Raw genomic sequence first — 20,023 nt, 5'->3', positions numbered from 1 at the left:
AAATGTGTTTATTCTCGTCCTTCTATTCAAGTTAAAAATAAAGTATTATTTATATTGAATAAATTTGAAAATTACATATATTGATATTGGGATGAGTTCATATTATTTACGAGAGTATAATAATTTTACTTCTCGTTCCCTAATCTTGTATATTCTTGGCAGAAAACATCATAACTAATCAAATTAAATAAACATACAAACTTTTATTTTTTTAAACACGTGTCTCATCTTTTATTTGAAAACAGATATTTTAAATTTATTATATTATAAAACAAACCGATTGTGGATTTTTTTTACACTAGAAATCTAATATTTTCAATTTGAATGGACACAAAAATCTTACTAATAAATAACATAATATAATTCAGTAATTGATATAACATATTTTTAATTTAACAAGAATCTGGCGTCAATAAATCAACACATAAAAATAAATCTTACACATTTTTTAAGGGTCTTTTTCTTCATACAGTTTAGAACCTTGACTAAATTAATACAATGCATGAATTACTTATGAAAAAAGCTTTCTAGAAACAATGTTTTAAACGTGAAAAACATTTTAACTATTTCAAAATACAATGTCGTGAATGTGAATGAAAAATACTAATCTCCCTTCTTCTACCATAAAGTCAGCATTGTCTCTTCATTGTAATATATTCTCATTCGAGTAGAGATACCAATGATGCTTCATTATTACATAACTGATTCACTCAATTCACTTTTATATATAATAACGAAATCAAATTATTCATATAATTCTTCGAATATAGTTATAAAAATTGTAGTTAAAAATTAAAATATGACAGAATATAACTTGCCAAATAAATAAATTAAATATTTAAATTATTCAAACATATTATTATTGAATAAATATAATTGAATAACAGTATTTTAAAAAATTAAATTATGAACATATAATTAAAAATAATAAATAATTATAATAAAAATATGATGATAAAACTAATAAAAATGTTATCATTGATGAGTTACACGTTAATCCACTTTCAATCTAATTCAAACTCATTTAATTTGAGTTTAGTTCGACTCATATTTAAAAAAAATATTGATTTTTTTTTAAATTAACCCTACTCAAACTTATAATGAATGAAATTTATCAATCAGAACTTATTTTGACACTTCAAATTCATATATTTTACTGAATTTTTTGTGTTGGATTTTAGAAATATTGATTTTAATATATTACAAGAATTTAACATATTGAAAAATGTTAAAATTAATATAGTTTGAAAATAAAACAGAAGAATAGAATCCAGAAACCAAAAAAGAAATTGAAAATTTCAAACTGCATAATGATTCTTCTTCTTTATATTTTTAACAGGACTTCCTATTTAAAAATACCTGCAACAAGTTTCAAGAACGAGATACTTGATTATTTTAATCTATCACAATCCTCAGTAATCAAACATGCTATACATTTCAGGACTTTTCATGGTTGTGAATACATTAGCTTCTTCAACATAAAGATAGTAAAAAATACAATACTAAAATTAAAATCCAACACTAGTTATTTACAAACTGGCCTCGTTACAAGATACTATTTTTCTGTTTAATTCACCTATTAAGTTAGCTAGGACCGTTAAGAACAATGAATTTCTGTTCTTATATAGTGTCTTATTAGTAATATTATATTTTTTTCAAGATGTTAAATATCACATAATTAAATAATTAGAAAAGCTATTATAAGAAATTGTTTTATACCAACTTCTCTACGCGCTACGCGATATTAGCCTAGTAGGTTTTATTTTGAATTACTTATATAATTTGACTTTTTTGTAGTTGCTACTCTGAGAAAATTAATGTAAAATGGAGAAAAACAAAAACCTATAGAAGTTTCTTTTGGAAGGGATAGAATCCCCTCTTGTCCCACTACAAACCAAAAAGTCAAAAACATTGGAATGAAGCTTGTCCCAGAAGTTTTGAAATTTCCTTAACCTCTATTCTTAATCATATAATATTAAGTCTATGACTATACTATATCTCTCTTATATTAAATACAATATTGTAACCTCTTTCACATTAAAAAATATCCATTTCGGCATATTTATTTAACAGATTGCCCTTCACTAGAATTCTCATATGTGTATTTTAGGCCTATTATTATAATAAGTCCCTGTGTTTGTGGTTTATGATATGCATATCCTTCCAATTCATTTATTTAAATGCTGCTTTGTCATCGTATTAACAACATGTTGAATTATTTTATGTTCTATCTACATCTTCTAGAAACCAATCCAACTCAGGTTGAAAGCATACCAACCGAGTATAATTTTCAATATATGAAGAACAAACACGCACCAAAAAATAAATAGTAATCACATCTGACATAACATATATCTCTTTTCTGGCATAGAAATTACTGTGTTTTCACTCTATTATTATTATTGCAGTTTATTACTACCATTATGTAAAATACATAAATAATAGAAAAACATAAAACTTTCTTTTCGAAATCCAAGTCTGATCTAAGTCCTATATTCAATAAAAATGGAAAAGTAAAACAGTATACAAAGGTGAAAGACTCATTAACTCATTGCTTTAAGATTTTAGGTAAAAAATAATGTCAATTTTTTATACGATTGAGTTGAGTTCGGATCGCATTGAAATTTGTAAGGACATCGAGAACATAGAAAAATTTGATTAAAAATATTCAAGATAACATTAAATTTCTATAAACAAAATTTGAAAGAGTATTTAACTACAAACCCCAAACTCTTCAAATTTAAATGTACGAAGAAAGTGGTGATGAATAAATAGGTATTGAAGGATTAGTATGATGAGTTACGGAATCTAAGGTCAACGAAAACCCAACAAAAGCAGAGAAGAAAATAGGGTTGTACTGAATGGAGCAGTATGAAATCACGAGCAGCAGTTTGTGCAAGTCTTTACCAAATGGAAATTAGAAAATGAAAGGAAAATGTCGAAGTGCTTTTGCAATTGAAAATATTCGAAACACGATCGATGACAAGTCAAAGCTAATAATTTCCAAATTTGTGACCGTGGATGCATGAAAGTCAAATGGGGGCAGCTACGTCATTTGGCTTCAACGAACATCTTAGACTTGGGAAAACTCGGTTCCCCATTATGAAATACTATTAAAAATATACATTTATTCAGATACTTCGCAATTTCTTGCTTGCCAAACAACGCCTTCATTCCATCTCTCTCTTTATATATATTATGAACAAAAAGAAGAAATCCATGGCATATAGGACCTAGACAACAAATCAAAAGTAACTTTTATAGGAAAAAATCAACATTGTGTTGGTATAAAAGGGTGCTCAAAACCTCTTTTCTCTCTGAGCAGTTGAAGATTTTGGAATAACCTTTCACTTCCAAAGTCTTAAAACCATTTCCATTCCACCACCCTCTCCCTCTCTCTCTAAATTCCTACCTAATACATTCATATATCTCAACAAGTTGAACCTTCTTCGCGTATATATCTTGAGCAGTTATGAGATTGTAGATTCATTAGTATCATCATAAAGAGTTAAAGTTTCGAGCTTTAGTTTTTCGGTCTTGATCAAGAATGACCCTCATGAAAAGCATATGGAAATCCATCTTCCCGGGTTGTTACAAGGGTGAGTATCCATCTCCGAAGCCAAAGAAGGTGGTGGCTACAAAGCCAAATTCTTCGCACAGGATTTCTGTGACGGATTTGAGTTATCCAAGCACGACTCTTTCAGAGGATCTCTCCATTTCTCTGGCGGGGACCAACCTCCATGTTTTCTCACTTGCTGAGCTCAAGATCATCACGCAGTCTTTCTCTTCTAGCAACTTTCTAGGAGAAGGTGGATTCGGACCAGTGCATAAAGGGTTCATCGATGACAAGCTCAGGCATGGCCTTAAGGCTCAACCCGCGGCTGTTAAGCTCTTGGACTTGGATGGCTCGCAGGGCCACAAAGAGTGGTTGGTAAGTACTTTTTTTCCCCTCATTAATTTGTGACAAACACCAACCCACGGTCTGATAATGAGTGCTTTTTCAGATATTTACTTTGATTATGTAGATGAAAGTGCCCTCTTATTCTCTTTAAAGTTTTTGGCGCATATACTTTAGTCAAGCATTTAATTCAATGAGTGTCAGAAATTAGTTTTAAAATGTCATACGAATGTCACAAATTAGTTTTAAAATTTAAATGGGGTCCTTCAAGAATATGTGTACAAAGAATGAGTGGTGAGCTTTTGGTTTTCTGACTTGTGTGTGCTGATGACAGACCGAAGTTGTTTTTCTGGGGCAACTGAGGCATCCACATCTGGTGAAGCTGATAGGATACTGTTGTGAAGAAGAACACAGACTTTTGGTATATGAATATTTACCAAGAGGCAGCTTGGAGAATCAATTATTTAGAAGTAAGATTTTTATTCATTATCAATTATCTTTAACTGAGTATTAAGAACTAATTAACCTCTTGATCACTAATTATCTTTATTTTGGCAACTGATCCAGGATTCACAGCATCACTACCATGGTCAACGAGAATGAAAATTGCTGTTGGTGCTGCCAAGGGTCTAGCCTTTCTTCACGAAGCCGAGAAACCAGTCATCTATAGAGATTTCAAAGCTTCCAACATCTTGTTAGACTCTGTAAGTGTCCCTAGTTTCTTTACTGTTCCATTATAATCATATAAACAAGTTCATAACTCGTGTTAATTTGATATAACACTCTACATAAAGAGTGTAAAGAGATTTGTTTTAAGAAAAGAGAATAACATGAAATATTAAATGATTGTTCGTATACTTTTTGCTCTATTTATTACTGTAACTCTTACTCTTCTGATTTAATATTGTTGTAATAGGATTACAATGCAAAGCTATCAGATTTTGGGTTGGCAAAAGACGGTCCCGAAGGTGATGACACCCACGTTTCAACCCGAGTAATGGGCACACATGGATACGCAGCCCCAGAATATGTGATGACAGGTAATTAACTTAATTAATTTTCAATGCCAACTAATCCACTTTTCTAGTAACAATTAAGCGTATTAATTACTGGTTTTGTACCTAAAAAAGTGGAAGCATTAGCTGTTTATGCTGAACTCGAGGTAGAAACTAAACATTATGTCAATGTGTTTGTTTATTTTAGGTCACTTGACAGCAATGAGTGATGTGTATAGTTTTGGGGTAGTGCTGTTGGAGCTGCTGACAGGGAGAAGGTCAGTGGACAAGAACCGTCCTCCAAGGGAACAGAACCTAGTGGAGTGGGCAAGGCCAATGCTGAATGATTCAAGGAAACTGAGTAGGATAATGGACCCTAGACTTGAAGGGCAGTATTCAGAAATGGGGACCAAAAAAGCAGCTGCATTGGCTTACCAATGTCTCAGCCACAGACCTAGGAGCAGACCCTCCATGAGCACAGTGGTTAAGACCCTTGAACCACTTCAGGATTTTGATGACATTCCAATGGGAACATTTGTTTACACTGCTCCACAAGATCATAACAATGAAGTGCATAGGGATGCAAAGGATCAATGTGAAACACCTAGAAGGAGGGAAAACGACAGCAATGGCCGACACCATCACAGGAACCGCAACCTTAACAGGCATCATCCTCTAAAGTCCCCAAAGAGCCCCAAGCCACAACAATCACACACACATTTACGTTCACCGAATCATCACAACAACAAACACAGAAATGGTAGACGAAGTGGATCAAACTCTCCTCCAGGAACCATTAATATATAGGATACGTAAAAATCATCATATATACTGTATATACAAAGATATTTTCACTTCATTTTCCCCATACATAGATTGTTTAGTTTTATGTAGTGTACCAAGTTTCTTGTAGGCCCTAGCAAAAAAAAAACACAGAGTGAGCGTGCAAGAATTGATTAATATATGGTCCAAACATGGAAAACATGCATGAGTTGTCTTTTTTTTTTCTTTTTATTACGTAGTAATTTAATTTCTTAAACTAAGGGAGGATTATAAAGTTAATTGTTTTAAATTGCATGTGCGCAATATAAATATTGTGATGAAGTTTTCTTGTGGATATGGATGAAAAGACTTTTTCAATAAAAATGGACAAATTACCAACTACTTATTAGTTGTTGAACAAACATATAGAGATCTTTCAATAACAAGGGTTGTACAGCCAAGAGGTTTGACCATACGAAAAGTAATGTATTGAATAACATGCCATTGTGTAAGCTCATTTTGATGCTAATTAATAAATAGTTTTTTATCATAGATAGTGGAGACAGCTAGGAACCCTCGCATATTTGTGTGCACTTGATGAATAAATAACGAACATTTTTTAGTTTGATTTGACAAAGGAAAGATAATCATTATGATGATATGATAGGATTGGGTGAATGATTAGAAAAATAAAAGTATTAATTGGTGGCTTTACTAGTCTATTTTACACGATATTTTTAAATTGAATTGTTAAATTGCACAACTCAATCACTCATTCCAAGTTCCGTAAATATGACTATAATCCAAAGCACTTACTAATAAAAATAAATTTATATATATTAAATAATTGAATATCATAATTTTATAACAATAACAAATAAAATTAAAACGTAATTTTATAATTTTGAATTAAGTAACTTATATAACGTCTATTAAAAATTAATGGGTACACATAAAATAAATATTTGAAGTTGAATTTTAATTTTCTAAGAAAAAAATAATATTTTAAACACTTTTGTTATCATGGTGTGACTCTTTCAATGGAAGGATTTGACTGATTTTTGGTTGATTTTTTCAGTTCTTCTACGGTTTTTTTCTACTAGCCGAATTTGTGATTTTTTTTTTAATTAGATACTTAATAGGTGCACTAAAATTTTGTTTACTCTGTCTAACCTATTGATCCAATTTGACATGCATGTAGTACGAAATAAAAATAAAATAAAATATTAATATAATAAGTAATATAAATAGAGTATCTATAATAAGAGTTATTAATATATAGTATAATTCTAAATTAGTATACATGTGTGTTTTAATAAACTCTGTCCTACACTCTAACTACACACTTTTAAATTACGTTTTCTCTCTATTTCTCTTCAATTCTATTCATAAATTTCTCATAAACCAGTTAGAAAATAAAATGAAACAAAACTATAATAAAACAAACAAAAATCTCTTTAAAATTGAAATAAGGCAACCTTACAAAAAGTTAACACGATAATAAGACAATATGTGCCTATTTAATCCTACTACTCCTTTGTGTCGGTTCATCTTGGTCCATGGTGAGATTACATGAGGGCAGTTTCTTCCTGCACCTCTTAATTTTCTTCCTGCACCCCATCAAAGTTTCCGACATTTTTTTCCAGAATAGGAATGGGTGTGTTTCTTCCAAAATGTGGATGAATGCCTTTTGGAAAAATGTTCTTACTTATATATTGTGGCAATATTATTGTAACTTCAGAGTACAATTTCTAAACCGATTAAGGGGGTTTGTTTAAATCAATTTATCTAACGAGTCATCAAATAGGAAGAAATAAGAATAATAGAATAAAGGTAAAAAAAAAAACAAATAGCTTTGACAAAAATATTATTTCAAATTTTAATTTCTTACACGTATCAATTATGTCACCTACAAAGGCTCGATTGCCCAAGGTAAAATAGATTAATTAAATAAGAAAACATTAGTGAAAGTTTTAAAAAACATATATTTTTGTTATCTCTTTATTTTAGAAACTATTTTTATAATCATAACATATTTTATACACACTTTTTTTAATAGAAAAAAAGAATACTAAGAAGGAAAAGTAAAAGGCACAAAACTAGAGTTGTCGGTCTTCTTGCAAGCAAGTACTTAGAAATATGTTAGGCATGTCCAAGCATATGGTCAATTCCTTTTTTTTCCCTTTTGAAACTGTCAACATTTCGTTGCATACCTATTATTTCTACCATATTATATTTTCAAGTGTTTAGAGATTTAATTTTATTAATTTTATTACTCTCTAATGTCTCCGGTTTAAGGTTGGTGAATAATAAAATATGAAATAGGAGGGAAGATTCTTTTAAAATGGTATAATATTAGTATTTTATACCAATACCTTAATTTCTAAAAAATAGTCTCAAACATTAGAGGACTAAAACTAAATAAATAAAAGCACGAGTCGTACCATGTTGGAACCAAAACCCAAGAAAAAGCTACGAAACCAAAACGGAGATTTGAGAGGTTTTAATGAGTTGGTGGAATTTCTTACGTTGTTGTCAGCCACCTAGGGTTTTGCCCCGTTAAATGGTCTTCGTGATCATCATATATAGAAGCTAGAAAACCTACGTTGGAGTTCCATTAGGGTTTTGTAGTGTTCAAGAAACAAAATCATAGGATTTTTCCTTTGTTGAAGGAAAAAGAATGAACCGAGACAAAAGCATAGATAAAGCAATAAAACTTCGAAGGCGTGGTGGCAGAACAAGAAGAAACAGTAATGGTGGAAATATAGTACTCAGCCACCATAGTCAAGTGCTTGGTTTTTGTTGCTTCCTTCTTGTCATCGTTGTATTATCCTTAATTTTGTTCTTCATCTTTTATCTCATAATATAGGCTTATTATCATAAATGGAGAAACAAAAAGGTGATGGGGTTTTGGTAGAAAATGTGAGAAGTTGGATAAAATATGTATTTTTATTTGAAAAAGGTGATGATTTATTTTTTGCTCTAAAAGGAATAAGGGAGAGGGACTAGAGTGAGATATTTATTTTCTTTTTTTTCATACAAAGTAATATATATCTTTTTTTCATGAATGTTTAAATGTATCTTTCTTTCTTTTTTGAGAGAGAAAAAGACAGAGATAAATAAATATTTCTCTCGCTTGTGTTTAGAAAATGGAATATAATTGTGCAAAAAATATTTTATTGATTTTAACAACTTAAAGGAACATTTACAACATTTTTTTGTATTTTTTATGAAACAAATGTTTATTTTTATATGAAAAATATATTTTTAGTCAGATAAATTTTACCTTATAGCTTTTTTGTAACATGCTTCTTTAATTAGTTCAGCCAACGCAAAAAACCAACCTTGTGGTAAATAACAACCGTTAATTGAGTCTGATGGATTGGATATGAAATATTGGGCTGAAAATTTGTTCTTAGGGCGTTGCTCCCTCCACCCCCACATGCTTCTCCCTCCACCTCCCCAATTTTATATAATTCCAATTATGTCCTAACCCAATTTTATATAATTCCAATTATGTCCTAAAGTTAAATTTTTTTACTTTTTTTATTTTAATATTTTAATTAATTTAAATTTACTTTTTCCTAAACCTACCAACCTTTCATTTTCATCTCTCACTTCTCACTTCCCACTTCCGTAACTCTCCCTCACTTCCGTAAGCTCTCTCTGACTTCTCACTTCCGTCTCCAACTTCTCCATTTTTTTCCATTTCTTTCTCCATTTGTTTCTCCATTTCTTCTTTGTTTTTCGTTTTTGTAGAAGATCGTTTGGTGTGGAGCAACACTGGTGCGGAGGAAACGAGCAGATCTGCGTCCCAGGTTGGTCTTTCACCCCGTGCTTTGTCGACGATGTTACTGTGCAGGAAAGGCTGAAACGGATGTGGGACATCCGTTTGCCTTCAACGGATGTCCGACTTCCGTCGACGGATGTGGGATATCCGTTGAAGGCCAATCGGATATCCCACATCCGTTTCGGCTCTGCTGAATTTTTTTTACTTTTTTAATTGTTTTTAAATTATTATAACTGAAATATATATTTATATATTTGATATATTTATTGTTAAATGTTTTTAAATTTTCTTTTGACTTAGATTATTATTTGAATATTTTATAAATTTTTTTATTTGTAGTTTGTAAATAAATTGATTAAGAATTAGATACGAAAATTTTTATATATTTAAATTATTTTTATTTCTTAAAATAAATATTATCAATTTAATTTATTTAATATTAGTAAATTTGTATTTGTATTTATTTTATTTATAGTAAATTTGTATTTGTAATAATAATTAATTTAATAATAATTAAATGGAAATGTATTTAAATATATTATTTTAATTAATTAGCTAATTGTTTCTTTTATTTAATTTTTGTTGTAAGTTAATAAATTAATTATTATTAGTTTAATTTATTTTGAATTGCATTTTTTATAGTTTATTAATGATATTTGAAACAATAATTTATTTTAATTTTTGAAATTAAATAAACAAATTATTGTTAGAAATGGCAAGAACACGTGGTGCATCTTTTAATTCTCGAGGTGAGAGTTCTCGAGGAGAGAGTTCTCGAGGAGAGAGTTCGTCGCAGGGCGAAGCTCGGAGAAGACCTACCGTTTCTGCTCGTAGAAGTCGGGCATCTGTATGTATTCTGGATGGATTCGGATTGGTGACACCCTTTGGCGTCATTTGCCTGAGCGTGTGCTGAGGCAATTTGGGTTTCAGCAAGACATTCCACGATCACCGACTACGGTTCCAGATGCAGATGTAGTGGCCATTGATCATATGTGGTTGCACTTCAGAGCTCACGTTGTGAGTAATGTCAGACATGCAGCATCCCATTCTGACTGTGTTGATGGGTACATTCAGTGGTTCATAAGGGTTTTGCATCCTTATATTATTGTTGCTGCAGATGACGCGCGACCGGCTCTTGCACCTAGACAACGCCCCGATGTTCCACGGGAGGCACGACCCCATCGTAGATCGTCTCCACCTTCACCATCTGGCGCCCTGGTATATTATTTTTCATTGCTTATATTATTAAATTTTGATCACCTTGTTTATTTAATTGTTTGATATAATTATAATGCAGGCTAGATTTAGGCGAATGGCGAGAATGTTACAGTCCTTGATATCGTGTCGTCATGTCACCGAGGGTACTGTTGCACATCAGGTGTCAGTGGACCTGCTTCAGATTGCTAATGAAGGCATCGACGAATATTCCACGCCTAGGAGAGAGCAGAGGCATGTGCGTGGTAGACGGTCGACGTCTAATTGATAGGACTTTATATTTCCTTTATCTGATTATGTATTACAGAACTTTATATTATCTTTGTATTTGTAATAGACATTTATAATTTCTTATAATTTCAATGTTTTCATTTTGGGTTACATGTTCTTTTATATTGGTTATATAGATGATCAAATATTTATATGTTTAAGTGGAAAAAAAAAGAACTTAATTAACAACGAGTAATATAAATATGATCATATATAAATAAATACTACATAAATATCACGAATAATAAAAATATAATTATCATGAATACTGACAATAAGTACTTAAATAACAAAATATAATAGTGTATTTCTACATATCTTCATACATAATATAAATATCATGAATCACCTAAGTCAACATAAGATGTTGTTATGTCCATCAACTGTTCAAATGCGTGCATCCTACTAGTATAAATAGATGACCACGCTCGTGCCTCAGGATAACAGTGGGTTGAGGACATCATATTCACCGTGGGCAACGGACAACCTTCTTGTAGCTTAACCTACATTATACAAATAACAAAATATAATTGAGTGATAAGTAATTTTAAAATAAATTCATAACAAAATGCACTTACCTGCACAAAATGACATCCATGAACATGTCCTATACAAATTAAGCGATGTTGAGTGATATCAGAAGGTGGTGTGGAACGTAGTGGAAAGATAGTATAATTTTGAGAGTATGACAAACACACTAAGATAACGTTATATCGGTTAGCAATTGCATAACCAATGTCTGGTAATGTCATTCCCACAATGCATCTATACCCACAGTGACCATCAGCCACAACATCAACAACGTCCACAATGAAGGGGTGAGTAGTAGAATGAAACTGGTCTATCATTGGAACTCTCCTTTTCTTCATTGCTTTTGGCTTTGATTGTAATTTACTTCTCACAGATGAAGATTCTATGGTTGAATGAAAGGCGTCCACATACTCAAAATATGATGGATCCCGCGTAGTAGACCTTTCACTTCGTTTAACTTTACTTTTTTGTGCACCCTTTGTTTTGACTTTATGTAATGGAGGGACCATTGATGTCAAAGTAGGACAAACAATTTCAAGTAACTTCTGCTTGATGGTGACTTTACCGCCAATGTCAACCTCATTGAATCGTTCTTCTACTTGTTTCAACTCATCTTTAATGGATAACTGAGGCTTAGTTTCATTTAATTCAACATTTGAGAAATGCAATCTTCGCCACATGATATGAAATTCACCTATAGGGATCATCCTAGGATCATATCGTGCTAATTCACATGCACATGGGACACCAAATGTACGTCTCAATACGCATCCACACTTTGAGGAGTCCAATCCTATCTGCTGCACTATTTTCAATTCCTTAGCAATGAGATCCAATGCATATCGAGACACACGCCCAATAAGTTCTCTATATATGTAGCCTTTAAAATAGTCACTCCTGAGCAACAAACTACTTTCAAATGACGCCTTAATCTTGTTGTGTTGTAAGATAATGACGTTATGAATACTATCCCAACAAGAACACAAATCACCCATACTATTGCCCAGAACTTTCTTCAGGCTCCAATGAGCAGATTCAGCCCTGAAACAAAAAAAAAACTTCAACAAGTACAAATAAATATTTATCTACAAAACAAATAAATAAAATAACATTACAACATACCTATTTGTGGTTGTGTTCCCTAAATGCATTACTTTGTTCGTCCAGAACTATACAAAGTATGTGCTGTACGGAATAATCCAATTCTGATTAACATATTCAAAGAACAAAGGCCATGATCTGCTTGGGTATTCAAAACCATTCACATACTCAGCAAACAAGCTTTCATCAGCACAATCCATCACATTTTCCCATGCATCCATCAACACTTCCCAAACCTCAGTAGAATGAACTAACATTTTGCATTTAGCTTTAACATTTTTAAGGATGTGGAACCGACATAACATCTGATATGACTCAGGGAATACACTTGATATGGCATTCATCAAAGCCAAGTCTCGGTCAGTCACAATAACTTTAGGACCACCCTCAGATGTTAAAAATAAACCTTTCAGCTTTTCCAAAGCCCATGTGAAATTACTCTGCCTTTCAGTAGACAAGAAAGCAAATGCTGCTGAGAAGGTTAACCCTGTAGACGTCATACCCACAATCTCAAGCAACGGAAGTCTATATCTATTTGTTTTATATGTGGAATCCATCATAAATACAACATTAAATGAGTTTAACAATTTCACCGCATCAGGATGTGTCCAAAACAAGTCAGTAACAACCTTTGAATCATCAACACACCTACTCCAGTGAATGTACTTATCCCGATCCAACAACATCATAAGTTGTTGTAGTTCAGTTCTGGACCCTCTTAATGATCGTTTATACGCATGCCTTGCGTTGTAGATTTGTTTAATCGTTGTCACATTTCGATCATTATTTTGTTTGAGTGTTAATAAAATATTTGCAGGTGTAACTTTACTCTTTGTCATATCAACCAGTAATGACTTCTCACTCGTATTTAACCTGCCAGCATAAGGGTGACCCACTAAAGTTTCAGCCAACTCATGGTTGTGATGTCCACACATCACCTTCAACACCCATCCGGCCCCATCTGAACATGGTTTACCCTTTAATCTAAACGGACATTCACATTTACGAGTGCCGTATACACTAGCCACTGCATCAGCTTTGTATTTCCTATATTTTCCCCCTCTTTCACATCCAAGCTTGACATACGTTTTTCTTCCCCGTACACCAGTAGCTATGTCAGATCTTACTATTACCACAACAAATCCTAAATCAAAAGCCATCCCTCTTACCCATTGAATTAAGTGCTCCCGTGAATGAAATATTTCATTTGTTGTAAATCTATTTGTTAAATCTCTCTCTACAACTTTGCTAATTGATGAAGACAAATCAGATTTCAAACTACAACCAATCTGAGAATCCATATGAAGATATTCATTCATTTTTAATAATAATCACCTACAAAATTATAATGACCCTTATTAACATAATTAATAATTAATCAAACAAATATAAAAATATTAATATAATTAAATTATATATTTGATATAAATAGAGTAATAAATAATTTTTTATATAATTATCAAATTATTAAAGAATTAAAGATACAAAAATCATCTATAACAAATTCATATTTTAACAAAATTATTACGTTTAAAAACTAACCATATATAACATTTAAAATTATAAATTTAAATATAAGTTACTGTAAATAAAATAAACAAATAAAATAAAAACGAAACGTAAAAGGAAACTGTTTCTGGACGGATGACATCCGTTGAAGGATGTCATCCGTCCAGAGGCAGTGTTCCTTTTACGTTTCGGTTTTATTTTACTCCTCATGCAAAGATTACAGGCTTGGATATTAAAAAGATTATTGGAAGTATGGGAAAGGTTTAGGGTTTGGGATTATAGGAAGGATTATGACTACGTACCTGGAGAGGAATCACAATAAGAACACTACACCATAAACGCACTGCACCACGTACTGCACCGAGAACAAGAGGAAGATTGCTTGATAATTCTTTTCACGATCACCAAGCTTTGCAGAAAAATATTTTACTCATACAAGGAACTACGTAGGTTATCACTCAAATATGTTATAAATGAATAAAATTAAAAAACAATAATTTTTAAAATAAAATGTTACTGAGGGGCAAAATAGTAAAGGAAAAGTAGAGGAAGGGGCAAAAAAGTAAAGGGGAGGTGGAGGAAGAGATGCGTGGGGGTGGAGGGAGCAACTCCCTTGTTCTTAAAGTGCAGGCCTTGTTTTTTCCTGGGCCTCTATAATTTCAACACGTAACTTTATAAATTTTTGTATTTCAATCATTCTTCCAATGTTAGTCAGGAAAACTCTAAATAATTTCAATTTTCGTTGTCCAGAAAATAATTTTAATTGATATTGATTAAAAAAAACTTTGGGGGACATCAACTAGAAGTAAATTTAGTTTAAATAAATTGAAAAAAAAAGTATATTTAATATCAATAGGAAAACGTTTTTAATGATCATCAAGCAAATCCTAAATTTAGTTCTTGGCAAATAACTCGAACCTAAAATAACAATAACAAAACACCAATAATGTTGACCAAAACGAAAGTATGATAAACTTTAGTGTAAAATAAATTTTCATCGTCATTTATTAAAAATCTTTTTGAATAGGGTGACAACTAAATATTTATCAAAACCATTAAGTTAACAAATGTTTCAATCAAAATTGAATTAGAAAAAAAAATTCGAAAAGAAGAGACATAATTTTAAGAATAAAGAAAAAAATTAATTTTTAATTTTTAGATAAGATTTGAAATTATCTAATCATAATTAATCTAATTACTTTTATAAAATTTTATAACTTTTCAATTTCTTTTAATTCTCTTTGAATAAATGATATATTTTTTATAAAATAATTTTAATTTTTTTTATAAACATGATTAGCTTCTTCAAATTTCCTAACCAAGCTCTCCTGGAAAGAAACATTTCATTAAAAATATTAATCTACTGCAAATGATTGACACGCTCACGTCCTATTGGAAATTATTGATATTTTTTTCTCCTAAATTATCTATTGAGTAGTATTAGAAGTGTTATGCTATATATTATTAGTTAAAAGTTTGGGTTCTAAATAAGGAATAAATAGTGAATAATCTGATTCAAAATTATCAGTATTTAAGTAAGAAAATCCAAATTCATAATCTTGTATTTAATTTTCCATTTATAAACATTTAACTAACATATTATATATATTTAAGATAAAAAGTAACAAAAAAAATATGAATTTCTTCATCTTTTACTAAAATCTCTTCTATATTATAGGATTTATTAATTAAATCAAAACCTTTTATAAAGCTTGGGCCAAATTTGTGGACTTAAAAGTTTTATTGTATTTTCGTATTCTCTAATCTACTAAAAGTTTGTAATTTACATGTTTAAATTGATATTCTATTTATTTTTTAGTATCGGATTAGTTTCAAGATAAGATAATACAATTATCTTCTAATTAATATATACTTTTATATTTTATTAATTAATTAACTTTCTGTTATTACTAACTATATTTAAAACATATGGATTTGATTATTTAATATTGTAACTATGGAAATAGATGATAACCAGCAAATGATTTGTGGAATGAGCCTGTGAGCTGTAAGCAAATGCATAATTTATTTATCGCATGTGATGATTCGAGATAATCGCTTCCATTCAGCTCAATGGTGTGTTAGCTTGAGTTGTTCACAGAAACATTATCAGAAGAAATTATGTTCAGAAAAAAATTTGTTAAACACTCTTATAATGCTATATAGAAAGTGATTAAGCAATCAGATATTCGTTAATTCAAACAGGGCACAACCAATATATATGTATATATATCATATTACACTGATATAATTTTTATTATATATAAAAAGTGCATTCTGTAATAGAAAATAATTTTATTATTTTGTTTCTAATAGTGTAATACATAATAGTATATAGATGATAATAGTTCCGCCATAGCTGGTAGTACACGTGATTCATATATTTGTTTAATTTTATCATATTAATGAGTCATGAATTGAACATTGCCATATCATTTTTAATTTAAAATTTGAAAACAGTAAATAGTTTGTATAAATTATCTTTTCTATATGTTTGATAATAATGTAAAATTTATATTTAAATTTGTGACATTATTGAAATCTTAGACGCGCTTTCCATATTGCAAGAGTGGATGAGTGAGAAGATATAGTTTTTTATTTAGGTGGAGGTGTGAAGCATATGAGAGACAAAGAAAAGGTAGAGTTTTTGTACATATCTCACAACAGACAACCATTGAAACTAATGAATCAACGTGTACCTGTTTTTCTATAAAAGAAGATACGCGTAATGCAAATTAACAAGTGATAATGTTGTGATCTATCCCAAAATCTTAGGTTTTTCGCAGCTATATAAGATATTTGGTTAGAAAAATTAAGTTTTTTTTTTCTTATTATGGAGATAAAAGATACATTTAATTAATGTTCTTGTCATACCGATCCGTTATACTTTAAGTATATGTGGTCTAGTATAGAAATATGAATATGATAATTACTTATGAGATTATCATGGTAAATAAAATTTAAAATTTAAAGATAATTGAAAATGTTATTTCCTTGGTCAAAAGGGTAAGAATTGACAACCGATTGATGTAGCAGAATGCAAGAACTACTGAAAATAGTGAAGAGGCAATTGATGTAGCAGTAGAGACGAGAGATTTTGATTTGTGGGCATGTGCAATGCAGCTAAGAGACGAAACAGTTAAAAGGAAGTTTCTGAATCAACTTCTCTTTATTCTTTAAAGTGCTTCTTTTATGTTTCACTTCACTCATTCAGACAATTCAATCTTTTATCACGCCTTCAAATTAGCAGACACACTTCATCATCATATTTCCCATCATTCAAACCTTCCAATTTTTTACTCATCTACTTTCTTCTAATCATAATTTCTTTACTTTTATATTTTTATTTCACTTTAAATTCTATTTTAAGATTACAATATCTTAGATTGTATAACTCTCTTAAATATATAATTTAATCATTTTGGAAAGAAAAAAAAAATATATATCATCTCTCTACTAAAAATAATGACAGATGTTTTAATTTCTTCATAATGTAATTTTTTTAACACAAATTTATAATCCATGTTGTTTCTATTTAAATTATAAATTATACTTATTAAATATTAAAAATAAAATATAAATGTTATGTTTAGATCAATTTATTATATTTATAAACTAATATTAATATTAGTTTAATTTAATTTATTAAAATAATATCTCACAGTGATAAAAATGTAAATAGTCGTCAGCACGTGTTTTTTCATTAATAACAATAATAGTATACTTTTTTATTTTTTATTAATAATTAATTGGTTATGAAAAACGTAAGACCCTCGACAACCCATGGTAGGGTGTTCTAAATAAGTTCTAAATAATCATATTTCATTATTTTATTTCAAAAACATCAACACTATAAATAAATTTTTTTAATACTTTCATTATTTAAGAAGTTTTATTCTCTAAAACTTTTTACTTTAAAATTTTTTCTGTCTTTTTTTTTAAATTTTAACTCCTTACTCATTTATCGAAAGATCAGAAGCTGTCTAAGTCTTTATTAAGGCGAGATCTTCATTTTTAGCTGATTAATTTTAGCTATAGAATAAATTGACTTCTATCCCTTTTTTCCTTAAATTTTGGTGTGTTTGCGTATAGGGATTTCCTTCACTCTTTTGGAGTATAAGTTTTCTATAAAACTATCTATTGATAAGTGGTGTTAAGGGTATACTCTAATCAAAATTGTCATGAATTGTATGAGCAAATACAGATGTTCGAGCCATAGAAGGAATTTTAGAGTTCTTTGAATCGTCAGAGCGTCAACTAGATAAAAGAAACTAGTTTATATTGTTTTGGATTTAGTATGCATGTGATATTTGATATGATGATGTGATGATTAATTTGTGAAATTTAATTTAATCGTGAAATTTGGTATGTTAAGTGCTTGAAAAGTGTGATGTGTTGAATTGAAAACTTATGCATGTTGGTGTGTAGTGGGTTTGTTGATGTGAAAAGTTGTATATAAAGAATTTGTGAATGTAAATTTAGTGAGTCTGAGCTGGTGTATTTTTACAAACTTGGGTTTCGAATAAATTAGAAGAAGGGTGATTTTTTGGCATAAAATGAGGGTCTTGATAGGTAAAATTCTAAAATCATGAGTTTTGGGATAAATCTGTAGTTTTGGGAATTGTCTTGAGGCCATTTAGGGTTTTGTTGGTCTCTTATTGTACAAAAAAATCTGGTAGAAGGTCTGGTAAGGAGTCGTCTGGTGAGAAGTCATTTGGTAAGGAGTCGTTTGGTGAATATCTGGTGAGGAGTCGTCTGGTGAGGAGTCGTCTGGTAAGGAGTTTTCTGGTGATACGAGTTGTCTAGCAGTAACGAAGTTGTGGGAACCTCGAATTTGGGGTTCTAGACATTTGGACGTTCCTTATGTCGTTTTGGGGGGTTTTTGACCTTTCCGAAGGTGTTGGTGATGGTTTCCAATTTATTTTCCTTGCCTAGTGCGTGTAGTGAGTTACTGTGAAGAAAATTGTGTTATTGTATGATTTGGTTTAGAGTGCATATGTTTTGATAATTGTTGATACTTTTGGCACAGAGAATGACAAGAGGTTTTTACCCTGTCTCTTTCGTTCGTGTAAGGAAAGATTAACCCATGAGGAGTAGATCGAGTTACCCTTATTTATGATTTTATAGAGTATAAATACTATGTGTAAATCTTCATCAAGTCTATGTTAACATTAAATTCGAATTATTGAGTGAGAGGTTAAATTTTAATCTAAATTTTAATTAATTGATTAAGTTAAAACTTTCAACTGTATCTGGACTAAAGTAATAAAAAAATGGCATTTGAATAAAATGATTGAGTGTAGATAAAGTAGTGATTCCCAAGAAAATGTGAATGAATTTAGCCCATGCTATGTGGCTACTTTCCAGCCAAAAGTTAAGGAATGTATATATATATTAAAACTTGAGTCTGTTTTCTTCAGCTGGCTGCCATTGGTTTATGTATAATTTTCTATAATGAACACAAATATGAACTCTGATTGCTTCAGGTTTCGCTTTCAATTATTTATGCCAACTTTCCACTCACATTAAATTCAGATTCGCGGTTTAAGATTACGCCATATTTTTTTACCTTATCTCACACCTCCATTACGCAAACTAGCAGCCTCTGTTTTCACAATATTTTATAAAGACAAACTTATTCATCGTTTTTTACCAAACTTTTTCGCTCAAGCAATGTCTATAAGTATTTATATGACTTATTAAACTCCTGTAATTTTGCAAAATTGTGGTTGTTGATTTGATTTAAGGTGATGACCTTTTTCTTTTCCTATAAAATTTCTAAAAGTATAAATTTCTTTATAAACGCAAACAAAAGATAAATACGTTACTTCTAAAGCACTAATGCATTGTACTAAAGAGAAGATAGACTTAGGAGAGATAATGAATTTGAAGAATTTAAGAGTAAGTTGATTGTTATTTTTTTGAAAGATTTGGAGGTGAATCAAAGTGAAT

General features: G+C 30.5%; 3 protein-coding genes across 3 annotated transcripts; 2 read left to right on the top strand and 1 right to left on the bottom strand.

The window, feature by feature from the left end:
• Positions 1–3,217: 3,217 nt before the first annotated feature.
• Positions 3,218–5,889, top strand: LOC148200842 (serine/threonine-protein kinase RIPK-like). The gene is made up of 5 exons (XM_088111977.1): positions 3,218–3,931; positions 4,233–4,368; positions 4,466–4,602; positions 4,815–4,938; positions 5,102–5,889. Exons 1-5 carry the CDS (start codon positions 3,548–3,550, stop codon positions 5,698–5,700), a joined length of 1,380 nt encoding a protein of 459 aa, XP_087968103.1. The 5' UTR covers positions 3,218–3,547; the 3' UTR covers positions 5,701–5,889.
• Positions 5,890–10,294: 4,405 nt separating this feature from the next.
• On the top strand, positions 10,295–10,928 carry LOC148200841 (uncharacterized). Its single transcript, XM_088113268.1, has 2 exons — positions 10,295–10,663; positions 10,743–10,928. The coding sequence occupies exons 1-2, from the start codon at positions 10,295–10,297 to the stop codon at positions 10,926–10,928; spliced, it is 555 nt and encodes a 184-aa protein (XP_087969394.1).
• A 340-nt stretch (positions 10,929–11,268) lies between these two features.
• Positions 11,269–13,722, bottom strand: LOC148200840 (uncharacterized). The gene is made up of 3 exons (XM_088113062.1): positions 12,653–13,722; positions 11,509–12,502; positions 11,269–11,433 (listed from the first exon to the last, which is right to left on the bottom strand). The coding sequence occupies exons 1-3, from the start codon at positions 13,720–13,722 to the stop codon at positions 11,269–11,271; spliced, it is 2,229 nt and encodes a 742-aa protein (XP_087969188.1).
• Between the last annotated feature and the right edge of the window lie 6,301 nt (positions 13,723–20,023).

The sequence above is a fragment of the Vigna umbellata genome, chromosome 4 (genome assembly GCF_029865625.1).
Source record: "Vigna umbellata cultivar VRB3 chromosome 4, Vumbellata_1.0, whole genome shotgun sequence".
Lineage (NCBI taxonomy): Eukaryota > Viridiplantae > Streptophyta > Magnoliopsida > Fabales > Fabaceae > Vigna > Vigna umbellata.
Note: the sequence above shows the minus strand (reverse complement) of the source record. Positions and strands in the feature narration are given on the sequence as shown.

Bases quoted from the DNA above. Each gene is read 5' to 3' on its own strand.
- LOC148200840 (XM_088113062.1), bottom strand. From the start codon at position 13,722: ATGGCTTTTGATTTAGGATTTGTTGTGGTAATAGTAAGATCTGACATA. The intron at 12,503-12,652 runs GTACAGCACATA...TTTTTGTTTCAG, and splicing joins AATCAGAATTGGATTATTCC to GGCTGAATCTGCTCATTGGA. The intron at 11,434-11,508 runs GTAAGTGCATTT...TGTATAATGTAG, and splicing joins ATGGATGTCATTTTGTGCAG to GTTAAGCTACAAGAAGGTTG.
- LOC148200841 (XM_088113268.1), top strand. From the start codon at position 10,295: ATGTATTCTGGATGGATTCGGATTGGTGACACCCTTTGGCGTCATTTG. The intron at 10,664-10,742 runs GTATATTATTTT...ATTATAATGCAG, and splicing joins CTTCACCATCTGGCGCCCTG to GCTAGATTTAGGCGAATGGC.
- LOC148200842 (XM_088111977.1), top strand. From the start codon at position 3,548: ATGACCCTCATGAAAAGCATATGGAAATCCATCTTCCCGGGTTGTTAC. The intron at 4,369-4,465 runs GTAAGATTTTTA...CAACTGATCCAG, and splicing joins GGAGAATCAATTATTTAGAA to GATTCACAGCATCACTACCA. The intron at 4,939-5,101 runs GTAATTAACTTA...TGTTTATTTTAG, and splicing joins CCCAGAATATGTGATGACAG to GTCACTTGACAGCAATGAGT.